This window comes from Dreissena polymorpha, chromosome 3 (assembly GCF_020536995.1).
Source record: "Dreissena polymorpha isolate Duluth1 chromosome 3, UMN_Dpol_1.0, whole genome shotgun sequence".
Lineage (NCBI taxonomy): Eukaryota > Metazoa > Mollusca > Bivalvia > Myida > Dreissenidae > Dreissena > Dreissena polymorpha.
The window spans coordinates 137,195,819-137,209,574 of NC_068357.1; the positions used below are offsets into that span (position 1 = coordinate 137,195,819).

The window sequence follows — 13,756 nt, forward strand, 5'->3', positions numbered from 1 at the left end:
CCACGCATTTGATCATTACGAAACAACAAAACAAAATGCTAAGTTATATTTGACATTGTGTCCTGCAACAAGAACCACGATCAATACATAACTGATTGTAAATGATGTTTATCTATGGGTCAACGGTATGTTGGCTACAAATCACTGTCAGTGATATCTCTATTAAATTCAGCCTCATTTTCTGCTCACAGGTGACCGTTATGAAGATCATGGACCAGGAAGTAATCATGGCCGCCAAGATCGGTGTCAAGTAGACGCTTGAAGAGCGACGCCACGTGACCGGGCTATCCAAGATGGCTGCCGCAGACAATACCGGGGTTTCTTTGATATATTTGCATATGAATGCACAAATGGGTGCTCGGCCAAACACGCTTGAATACATCATTGACAATTGTATTTCATAAAATATTTTTAGTAGGAACAAGTCTATGTCCCATAAGGTTAAGGATACATCGCATTCCTATTTTCAGAGTCCTAACTACTAAAAAAATCCTAAGTCAGTTTCAGAGACAACTGCATTTCACTTACTGTTTTTGACAATTTAAATGTAAAAATATATTATTGTTTATATCTCAGATATTTTAAATTCAACGATTGTTATGTTTAACAATTATTTTTACACTGTATGCAATATGAAAAAGTAAGCTTCTGCTACCCCTTTTAACAGACTTAAGGTAATTCCTGTAGGGCCAACAGTAAAAATAGTCTGCGTTCGCCATTGCCTTTCTACCCAATAAAAATTGACCCTACTAAACGTATAACGTTTTATATTAATGAACAATTGTGTCAGGTTTAACTTATTTTCATTTATCAGTTGGTTAATAAATTAACTGTATATACTGGACACCTGCTTATCATGTTTTATTTAACATAAGATGGCCTCATGTGTCATTGACGATCTTTTTCAAAATTGACATGCACGATCATGCAATTATTATAACAATATTGGGCATCTATGTACCCAACACTATCAACCCTGGGAAGACAATTGCAAACAAACAGTTTTTTAGGCTTGGTCTACTGAGTTTTACTTTTGAATGCCGGTTCAAGAAAAATACAAACTGCGTTACAATATGAACTCAGAAATTACTCCCCCTGTCTACAGTGCAGGATTAATTAAGAAAGAAGCGTTATTGTAATAATAATATCACAGCTGATACAATTAGATGGACTTGATTTCCGAAAAGCTCCGCTTTTAGTTATACTTCAGATGAAAAATACTATGCTGTTTTATACAAATATTGCAAATTGTCTCATATTTATGATATACTATGGTCGCATTCGAAGGATAGATATAGATTAAGTATTCCATAAACTTTGTACAGAAGTACATGTAAAATATCAAAATATTAATGACCCAAAAATCCTTATCAAAGGGCTGATTTATTAACTCAAGTCCATCATTAATGAACTTATAAGTTGTCTCTTTTTATGAATTTTGTGAATATATGTTGCTTAGTGTTACTGTCATTAACATTAATTACGTGCATGTACATCATCGAAATTTCCTATCTGTAAACATACCTTCGAATTGTCTGCGCAGTTTGGTTTCCATGGAAACATGACGGAGCTGGCCCGGAAGCCCAGGGAAACCCTTGACGAAGCCTATTTCATGCATTGTTTCAATGTCTGTGCGAAGAGGTTACATTGTTGACGTATTGTGCTAAGAACAAGTGCAATTCCCTGGGGTGTACACGCAGTATAAACATAGCTGATGCTTATTTAACAAGCCTGAAATGTTGTCCTAATACATGTATTAATTGCAAAATATACACCGTGTAGTGTGTTAGAAGATATCTTGCATGTATTTATGCATTTGTGTAATCACTACGATGCACAGGATACAGTTTATTTCAGCTGTTTATAACCTACGTGTACACACGTTCATGCAGACATCTGCTCTGCTGCATTTTGGTAACAAAAATACAACACTCACTGATCTGTGTTGAGGTTGTCTTTGTTAACATTTGAAATCTTTATATGTGTGTATTTCCTTTGTTGTATCGTTTACCTATACTATTATTGCCATCCATGGATGAGCCCGTGTGTATTTACCTATAAATAAAATCTTACAAATTACAATGGTGGTTTGTTGATTTTTTTTTTGACGGCTTTTTTTAATGTCACTGGTAGAGCAACTTATCTATTCCAAACAAGATTGTAATTCTGATAAGATTGTGAAGCGAAATTGAAATGCTCTTTTTGTATCGATCTAATTAGTTGACATTTGAATGAGATACTAAATTATTCTTGATAAAAATCAATTTATTAATCAATTAAACAAACAATCCTAAAAGTAATGTGCAGCTTCTTTAAAATAACTACGACAATCTTTGCCACGAAGAAGCGCGCTTTTATTCTGCTTTATCACTTTACATTCACCCACTGTAAAATGATCCGCTATTCGCCACATTTAAAAAACGCAAAATGGAGCGCATCACCAGCTATTGTAAAAAAAACAACTTTCATCCTAAATCAAAAACAACATCAAGTCCTTGTTTTTAATTCACTAGCAAAACATAAATGTGTGTATTTCAAAGTTGATGAGTTCCTTTCACGCCTCGGGATGCATCACGTGAGTGTGTCCCGGCACTCCTACCCAATTAACCCATGTATGCCTAGTGGACTCTCCCATCCTTCTAAATTGGATCAATTTATTTCCAAAATAAGGGATGTTTAGTATATTTATTTCTGTATTTAGAATATTTCGTACAGAAATTCCTTTCAGCAAACAGCGTAGGCACAGATGAGACGCCACATCATGCGGCGTCTCATCTGGGTCTACGCTGTTTGCCAAGGCATTTTATAAGACGCTAGTTATAAATGGGTTAATTATTGGACTGACGAAGATCTAGACGAATTTTGAATTGTTATCAGGGACGACACTTTCCGCCTAAACTGGATTTCTGTTAATAAGCGACTTTCTTTAAAGGAAAAATACCATAAAAGCGGAAAGTGTCGTTCCTGATTAGCCAGTGCGGACTGCACAGTGTCGTCCCTGATTAGCCAGTGCGGACTGCACAGGCTCATGAGGGAGACACTTAATACACATTCATTTAACCACTTTTCACAGAGCACGGCTCATATTATTAATGTGTGACCACACAAATTAATCCGGAGGAAACCCCGCCAGAGAAGCGCGTGAACCAAACACTGCGCTAACGAGACAGTCACAGTTATGTGTGTTTTAAAGTTAAAATATTTGAAACGCTGAAAGTTTTTTCTACAAGCGATGATTGGTTTAATGTGTTAGTTAATTAACCTATGATTTATAGGTGTGTATACGAGCCGCGTTCTGAGAAAACTGGGCTTAATGCTTGCGTAAAGTGTCGTCCTAGATTAGCCTGTGCAGTTCGCACAGGCTAATCAGGGACGAAACTTTCCGCTTGTATGACATTTTTCGTTTAAATGAAGTCTCTTCTTAGCAAAAATCCAATTTAGGCGGAAAGTGTCGTCCCTGATTAGCCTGTGCGGACTGCACATGTTTATCTGGGACGACACTTTACGCACAAGCATTAAGCCCAGTTTACTCAGAACGCGGCTCATATGACTATGATGTGCAGAGTCCGTGTTTACCAACCCAGTTCTTCAACTTAAGACTTTACCTACGAATTCAGAATGGCTGTTGTTGTTTTTCTTGGAGATTTTTTTTAAGAATACATTCTTATTGACATCAGTGGATTAGTCATTTATTAGGGGGATACTCATGTAACGTTTCTTGCGCATGTACCATTGCTTTAAAATATGAATAAAGTAGATGCTTAAGGTCGTAGGTTTTGTGAGTGATAACACACGGGTCATTGCCTATTGAAAACCTATTGCCAATAAGCTGCGTACCCTAACTACCTACCTATGTGTGGGGCGTTGGTTCTGCGTTGGTTCTGGAATTTCTCACTGCTTACATAATTTATAAAATCTAACCTGAAACACAACCGATGCTGGCAAAGTGGCTAGGGCATACACAAATATACAAATATAGATTGACTTGAGCCTCGCTCTGGGAAAACCGGGCTTAATGCATGTGCGTAAAGTGTGGTACAGATTAGCCATTTCAATCCGAACAGGCTAATCAAGGACGACACTTACCGCTATTATAGTACATTGTATTATTCATTTAAAGGAAGTCTCTATGCGAAAATCCTGTTTAGGCGGTAAGTGGCGTTACTGTTTAGCCTGTGCGAAGAGCACAATCAAATCTGGGACAATACTTTACATACTTTGTTCTTATATACGCACTATGGCGTATTATAACACTGCAAACTACGTCACATAAGTGGTGTTTCAATTTATTGTTCAAATGTTTATTTGAAGTGTGTGTATGGCAGGTCATTATTCAAGTAACAGTATCAATTTATTCAAGTGATTGTATCCAGTTATTATTTAATTGCTTGTTTCAAGTTATCATTCAAGTGTGTGCAAATACTGCTTGAAGCAACTTTTTGTTCAAGTTAGTATTCAAGTGTTTGCACAAAGTTGTTATACACGTATGTTTTTCTTTCACATTAGTGCACTTTGTTCTTATGCAAGTGGTTTAATTATGTTACTATTCAAGAGCTTTCATCACTTTATTTGTCAAGTTCTTACATCAAGTTATTATTCAGATTCTTTCATCAAGTAATTATTAAACTTAGTTCATAAATTTATTACAATTATATTTGTTTCAAGTTATTATTCAATTTATAGTTTCAAGTTATTAATGTTTATTATCAAGTTACTCTTTCAGTGTTTTCATCAATTTATTATTCAAGTGCTTGCACCGAGAACTTCATCCTCGTAAAATTAATTAAACAAGTCACTTGCCCCCTCCCCTTCCCCCAAAAAGTAAATAAATATTGAAGATATGCAACAATCGGTTGATATTTTTGTTCCATATATTTCGAAATTAAATATCTTTTTAGAAGAGAATGCCAACAAAATAAGCCACTTATTTCCGATTCTTTACTTTTCTTTTCTGTATTAAAACAATCGTGTTTATATTTGAATTAAATATATAACCACATAATACATTTAATACCCGCCCTGTGAACACGAGGCTTGGTGCATTTGCGTTAAATGTCGTCCCTGATTAGTTCGTGCAGACTGTCTAAACTTGATTTTTGTCGCTAAGAAGAAACTTCCTTTAAAAAAAGTGTAACAGCGTAAAGTGTCGTCCCTGTTTGCCTGTTCAGTTCGCACAGGCTAATCTGAGATAAAACTTTACGCACATACATTGAGTTCAACCCAAACGAAAGACAAATAAATCTTACCGGGCATAAGGTCCGATAACTTTTAAAATGAAGCGGACTCTCCAGATCTTACCGCACATCGTTCTTTTTTAATGAAACAGTAGAAAACACCATTTATGGAGTTTATTTTTATTATTGACGTTCACAATTTCAAATGCAATAAAATAACAATTTTAAAATTTTATTCAAACCCGTTCTATGAAAAAAGTAAAACATTCAGTTAAAAGTGAAGATAGATATGTGATTATTTTATACATTACAAGTAGTTGTAAACAGCAATATGAAACACTAGTTCTCTCACCTGGGGTAATCACGTGACAATTTAGATGGCGATATGTCAGTGCCGAAACAGGTCTTTTTCGCGACTGTATCATCTTTATAACGTTTGTTTAAGTAATTTTGTAAATACCACTTACTTTCTTGTCATATCAGTATAAACGTGATAAGTGTGTGTGTGTGGGGGGGGGGGGGGGGGGGGGCTGTGATCCCGCTAAGAAATTTCGTAGGAGATGTAGTCGATATATAGAGCGAATATTAATACGAAATTAACGATAATCACATTTCGACTGGTTGCGAAATTCTGTTTTATTCTAAATTTAAACAAATGTGTCGAAGTTAAAGTTGTTGTTTTTTACATTTTGCAAGTTTCGTGTGCATTTTTAACCAAAGTTTTACATATTGTTTTTTTGACAGACACGACGTCCGACAGTTTCGGAAATATTATCGGGAATTGTATCGGATATGTCGGCTTTGCATGAGTTGCATTAAGCCCCATTTTCCAATAGCGAGACTCAATGGTCATGAATAACCCACTAAATTGCTAACAAACTCATAGTTCCGACAATTTAATAGCAAAACACCTTGTTCATCAACGTCAAAATTCTTCCAGTTATTTACATTGTACTTTCCTGGTGACATACTTATTAAAATCAAATAGTTTTAAATGACCACCGATTGGCCCGTTGAAAATACATTAAATTTACTTCGATCAGTAAATACCGTATTAACCAGGAAATGGTTGGGAAAATCTGTCAAATTCAATATGTACACTTCGAACGTCATCGATTATCGATTATTGATTTTACAAAATCACCAGAGGCTACAGGGGGGAAAATTAGCGAAAATAACCGTTTCGGTTTAAGTCATTAGTCAAGATTTTAACTGAGGATATATGGATTTATTATCTTCAACATTTTAATATTGAATAATATCATTTGTTTGATGCAATCGATCCTGTAATAGCATTCAAGAAATTGTATTATAGTTTTGTTTTTGATAAATGTTGCTGTTGCTTTTGCGTGTGTGATTGTGAATGGTTTAATGTTCATTTACATCGACAATATGGATTTTTCGAAGCTACATCACCTCTCCGGACCTCGTGTAAGAAGAGGGAGTGTTTGGGACGAGTAATGCGTATTACTCATATCAGTAACGTGAATGAACATAAAAGTTATTAAGAAAATTAGTAAACAATTATAAACAGACACACGATACATTTTTGTTTGCAGAGCTGGACTCATTTCGACAAAGAGGCAAAGTTTCGAACTTTCTGGAATTCAAGGTGCAGGCATCTTGGAAGTATGAAGATATTTATCAAACAATATATATTAACGAATTAGATTATTTAAAACATTATAAAAAGTGAAAAAGACGAAATGGAGAGAAATATAACAAATGCGTGTTTGTGTTTGTGTGTTATATTATTTATTATTTGTGTTCAGATAAAATGCGTTTGGACACAGCCACTTGGATTCAATGGACAACCGTCCAACATGAACAATGGGCAACAGTTGAACCCGAGCAATGGACAACAATTCAACATTAACAATCGACAACAGTTCAATACGAACACTCGTGGACAAAATGGACCAATTATTCCGCAACAACAACGAAACAGGGATTTTAGAGTAAACAGTGTAAATCTTGGTAATACGCCGATAAACTTTTTGTGTCAAAATAGGTTACCATTATTTGCGGCGCGTATGAATATTCCCCCGTCTACGGAAAGTAGTCCGTACACCATAACTACAGAACCCTCCGTAATATCACCCGGGGATACAGTGTATGGTATGTTATGAAGCTTACCCGGCTAAACATAGTTTAGCTTTTTTAGTTTTAATTTAATACAATCGATTTGCTTTTAATAAGTTAAAACCTATTAATTTTATCTAGACTGCATCGAAAGCATAAAGCTTATTTAAACATAACAGTATCGAGTTCGTTTTCGAGATAGAACCAACACTAAAGAACGTTCCCACATTGGGGATTGACCCCATGACTTTCACGGGGACTTTGTTTCCCACTTCAAGTCCATTTAAGTGTAAATAAATCAATGAATAACACAACAATTCAAAGCATAATACACGTGTACGTGTACAACAGAAAAACAAAATGGTTGGTTCCCTGTTGATAAGATTATGAGAAAGAATGTCGCACAAGCAAATATGTTAACTAGTGTATGAAATTATGATATAATGTTTTCTTATTGCAATATATATTGTATGTATGTCAATTGTGAAACAATATTTATTTCTTGTACAGATAATTTATATAATGCAGTTGTATGACCCACGTGGCCCTTTGAACATCGAGTAATGTCGACAACTCTTGTTTAAAGCATGCTTGGTTGTTTAAAAGTCATTTCTGATGCGAAAGTTTCCTTTCATGTGCATTTAGGTTTTGGTTTTTCAAGACTATGCAAACAAACTAAATTCAACTCACCTGGTACACGTTTGCTGCCCAGTTACGTCGCTGCTGTGAAGTTTTCAGCACGTTGGATTTTTTGCACGTTCGGGATAGACAATGGAAAGGCAACATGGCAGATATTGATTATTGAATAAACTCCGTCGACAGAGTTGTTGAAAAATCGGATTCTGTGGCCTTTAATATTGTCTTGACCAAATTCATTTTTTTTCGTGCGTGCTCGCGTAAAAACCTTTCGGATGCAAACAGTTATAACAAGTCTTTTATGCGAAAAAAGTATATTTCTTGACTATCTACCTTCTCAAATATGTTTATTGAAATAAAAAAGTAATTGGTTATATGACGAGCCAAATGACGGGACACAACATGCACAATAACAATTTCTATTCTGATGTTTATGTTTCATCTTATTGTTCTTGTTCTTCTTGTTCATGTTCTTGTTCTTCTTCTTCTTCTTCTTCTTCTTCTTCTTCTTCTTCTTCTTCTGAGGATTATTATCATTATTATCATAATTATTATTATTATTATATTATAAGAATAATAATAATAATAATAATAATAATAATAATAATAAAATAATAATAAGATTATTATTATTATTATTATTATTATATTATTATTATAAGTATTATTATTATTATTATTATTATTAATATTATTATTATTATTATTATTTATTATTATTATTGTTATAAGTATTATTATTATATTATTATTATAAGTATTATTATTATTATTATTATTATTATTATTATTATTATTATTATTATTATTTATTTAGTTATTTATTTATTGTATACTTACTATTCTTATCATAATTATCATCATCATGAGTATAAAGTTTTAATATTAGTATTAGTTTTGCTTTTAGTTTTTATATAAGTATAAGTATTAGTTTTAATATAAGTATAAGTATAGTATCATTATAAGTATTAGAATTGCTATTAGTATTATCAATTTTATTGTTATATATTAGTTTATTTACTTATGAATCAAGTATGTATTCTATTTTAATATTTCTTGCCACTCAACATAACCGCGTGATGTTTTCGCGGAAGTCCACCCAATTAAACGTGTATTGAAAAGTTGCCGAAAGCAATTAAGTGTTCTGTTTATAACATTTTTGAAATCGACATGTTTCTTAAATGTCGTTGTCAAATAGTTTAGGAAAAGTAATTTGATGAGTGAAAACATATTTACACCAGTGGGTCCCATTTGTACATGTTTTAACACACACACACACACACACACACACATATATATATATATATATATATATATATATATATATATATATATATATATATATATATATATATATATATATATATATATATATATATATATTCCTCCATATGCAAAAGTATATGCCCACCGATTAAACAAAAAGTACAGTTCAATGTGCTATCTAATGTCAGACTTTTTTCACGGCTCACAGTTATTCAATCAGGAGCTTTTTAAGCAACATTTAATTGTAAAAAATAATATGCATTTTTCCATAACATTTTTATTCGCAAGGTTTAATCGCAACGTTCCGTAAAGGTGATTTGTGTTTGAACAGGTTTTTTTGTTACCAAATTGAATATTTTTCGAGATAGTTTCAGTGAACAATTTCGAGATGAATCAATTACGTTCATTCCATAGAACTGTACGCATATGTTTAACCCATTTATGCCTAGTGGACTCTCCCATCCTTCTTAATTGGATCAATTTATTTACAAAATTAGGGATGTATAGTATATTTATTTCTATATTTAAAATATTTCTTACAGAAATTTCTTTAAGCAAACAGCGCAGACCCTGATGAGACGCCTCATCATGCGCCGTCTCATCTGGGTCTACGCTGTTTGCCAAGGCCTTTTTTCTAGACGCTAGGCAAACACGGGTTAATATCATAAGAAATGATTCACATTTGAACCAAAGTTAATAAATTAAATAACACATTTGGATATTTTGCATATAAAATGCTTTTTTGATAAACATACAGATAACAGCAAATCAAATTTTATTTATATTTGTAATGGCGTGAAATAAATTAAAAGTATTAATTTCACGATAGGCTGGTTTCTAACGCAAATCTAAAGAATCAAATGTTGTATGGTATACTGCATCATTAATATAATACACATGCCGATAGGCAGTCTGCACAGGCTTATCAGGGACGACAGTTTCCGCCTCATGGGAGTTTTGTTTAAAATAGATTTCCTTAAAACCACAAAACATAATTAAAGTGTCGTCCCTGATTCGCCAGATCGGACCGCTTATGCTTGTTTGAGACGACACTTTACGCACATGCATTAGGTTCCGTTTCGCATAGCGGGGCTTAAAACTACTATTAAAGTACCACGTTTCAATTTCAGTTCGAATATCGGTACAACCCGGACGAGCGATAATGAGTGTATTCATGCAGGCTTTCTATGCCCCAATTTCGTCGGACAGTATATACACCAACCAGGTCGGCGTCGGCGGCCAGTTCTCGCCAACGCCGCAAACTACTTTACAGGTTATTTTAACTTAACAAATTTAATGATTGCTGATGCATGATCTTTTACTGTTCAACAGCTAATGTTCAAAACACAATGAATTCGTTGGAAGATATGTGCGCTCTATATTTTGCCAAACTCTTTTGTTACCGCGCAATGTTCTATTTAACTATTGATTTACACGCATTCAAGATATTAATTATTTTTGTAATCAGTTTATTTTGAGCAACAAATGAAACATGGAAAAAACTGACGAAAAAAGATGCTCTTGTAAAGACCATTTCGCTATTCTTATGTTTAATAACAATCAAACGGTATATCGACATTCATATTGCACACCCGCCCTCCCGCCCCCGCCCCCGCCCCGCCCCCGCCCCCCCCCCCCCGCCCCACCCGTCAACACACTGTCACACTATAAAAAATTCATAGTTATAACAGTTGTTTATTATTCTTTATTTGCACAGTCGTGTTTCGCCCCCTATGACACTGCGGTCTTTTCCGGCACCTCCGCCGACCAGACTGAGGCTCGCTTGCAATGGACGGCACCACAATCTACCGGAACGGCGCAGTTTAGGTAAGAATGGTATTCTTGCATCAGAAATATTGTTACTTCGCTTTATATACAGTTTTTTGAAATACGTTAATTAAAGCTTCCAAAACGTTTTGAAAAATTAACAGATTCAACCCCAACCACCTACATATACATCACAAACCATTAAAATCCCCTCTTGCATTCGCTTTTAATTCATCAACACTTATGCCTGTATCATACCTTCATCGTCTTAGTTGCCGCTCACGCCATTGCCGACGCCAACGCGGACGCCAACACAAGCATAACCACCACCACATCCTATGCAATAACAATTAATTACCCGTCATCACCTCTGCCACAACAATCCAACTCAGTCAACAATATAGGATCACTACATGTACCACAAGCATCATCATCCACAGCAGCAGCAGAAGCAGCAGCGACAACAACAAAGACATCTTATTAAATTCACTTTACATTGTCGGGATTTAAGTCTGTGTTTTTTAATAAATTTACAAATTATATTACCCAAATCGCACATCGTATAATCTCTGTAACAACTTGCTGCTGTACTGTAGTTCATTAATTTCATTAACTTTTCATTACAGAGCCACTATTGTTGAATCTACTGGCGCTTATTGGACAGATATAGTCTCGGCACCAATCTCGATAGTATCGCGTTCTCTGGACAATATTATAAACCACTCTAACCCTACAGTTATGATTGGGCCGCAGAGTACACAAGCTGATTCGTCAGCCAATCAGATTCCAACTTCCGATTCCACTATTAAAGCTACAACTAATCAAACGAAAAACAAACTTAATGGGACTCATGTCGACAACAAGAACATAATGCGTGAAGATGTTTCCTTGTTCCAACGTCGCGATCAAAACAATTCTTTTTTCGGTCAACACGGCAATGGTGATGTTGAACGTAATGTAAGTGGTAAGAATGCTACGCTGAAAAAAGACGATGAGCTGATGACAGCGATTTCTGAAACATTTAAAAGCGTTAGTGGACCAGAACAGTCGGTGAATGATGTGCTTTTACATCAGGGTGTCATGGCCGTGCAAAAAGTCGGACCAAATGGTGAACAAGTTAATATTAACGCTGCCCAACTTGACGGCAAAACACCGGTCGATGCACCAAAAGATGCGTCCATAAAAATGGATCGTGATTTACCCGATAGCGGAGACGAGCTATTCATAGACATACCATCCGCTGATCCTTCTCAAAAACCCACGTACGTGTATGACGAGATGAACAAGCATCCTGAAGACTTCGAGCCTCCACAGACCTCAGAATTTCTCGGGACCCTCATGGAAATGGCAGGAGGTGGTGGCGGCGGTGGCGGTGGTCTTGGTTCAATGCTGGGGATGATGAAGACGGCGAATCAAATGAAAGGGTTACTTGGAGGGGGTGGTGGTGGTGGAGCCATGCCTCAGCAACAAAACATGATGGGAGGAGGAGGAGGCGGTGGCCTTCCTGGAGGATTGGGGATGCTGACTAATTTGATGGGTGCGGGCGGTGGTGGTGGGGGAGGACTGCTGGGAAATTTGCTAGGGGGGAGGAAACAAGGCGTCGAACCCGCCACGAAACGGCGGCGGCGGAAACCGTGGACCACCTCCACCTCCGAGAGGCGGGCCTGTGAACCCAAACCCACGAAACGAGCCTTCCTTGGCAGACTTGCTCGGAGTGGACCCCTCAACCGTCGGTGTCGCACCGCCTCAGGCAAGACTCGCGGAGAGTGACCCAGCGAGCGTGCAAGGGATCTCCACCGACACTGCTGGCGGCGGCTCAAAGTTCGGCTCAATGATGAAATTTGCACCAGTAGCTCTAGGCGCGGCGGGCATGTTATCGAAGATGGGCAAGAAAAAGCAGCCACAGTGGCCTCCTCAGGGCATGCCGCCTCAAGGCATGCCGCCCGGTATGGGCGGGATGCAAGGTGGTCAGGGTCAGTTTGGTATGCCGCCACAAGGGCAGCAGGGCTTCGGAATGCCAGGAATGCAAGGCCAGAACGGAATGTTTGGTCAGCCGCAGATGGGGAATCCCTTTGGCGGGGTACCGACCACCGCAAATCCAGCGTCTACGCAACAGATTTTGCAACAGTTACAACAAGCGCAGGCTCAAATTGCCGAACTGAACGCGAAACTAAACAGCGGGGCAGTGGGTGGAGGATTTGGTAGTACCGGAAGCTCGTTATTCGGTTCGGCGGGACTACAAACCGCGTCGGGTTTAACCGCAAATAATCTTTTCGCGCCACCCACACAGGCACCGGCTTCGAATCCACAGTTTGACATGTTGATAGGTCAGCTCATGAGACAAAACCAATTATTGATGGAGCAGAAAATGTTGATGGAGCAGAATAATCGCAATTTTGTGCCTAACCCAGCCCCACAACAGTCATTGATGGAGTTGAAATCTTTGGTGGACCAGAATAACCGCCATTTTTTGCCTAACCCAGCCCCGCAGCAGTCTAGTTTCACCAACTTTGGCCCATTAACATCGCCGGCAGCCACTCAGCAGAATCCTAATATCGTCCAGCCGACTAACAACTTCGGGATGTCGCATCAGCCACAGCAATCCCCCGCTGGGTTCAACACTTTCGGAAACTCCGGTGGTCATTCAACCGGTCCGATCGGAGGCGGCAGCATGAGCAACATGTTCGGTGTAAATCCGAATCCTAGTCCGCCCGTCAATCATAACGCACCTGCCCATAACGCCGCGCCCAGTGGAGGAAACAATGGGATGACTGGACTGTTCGATGGAAATGGAGCTGCTTCCGGCGGTGTTCACGGTGGCGCGCCTGTGG

General features: G+C 37.2%; 1 protein-coding gene across 2 annotated transcripts in view; it reads left to right on the top strand.

Annotated features, from left to right (window-relative positions):
- The window catches only part of LOC127871628 (eukaryotic translation initiation factor 5A-1-like), a 7,294-nt gene extending 6,450 nt beyond the window's left edge, over positions 1-844 (top strand). For both annotated transcript variants that reach the window (XM_052414747.1, XM_052414746.1), the window contains exon 5: positions 192-844. Coding sequence is in view for 1 of the 2 variants with exons in the window: in XM_052414746.1 (XP_052270706.1) it covers positions 192-254 (63 nt within the window). In the remaining variant the exon portion in view is untranslated. The remainder of the gene's footprint in view (positions 1-191) is intronic.
- Positions 845-13,756: the final 12,912 nt, after the last annotated feature.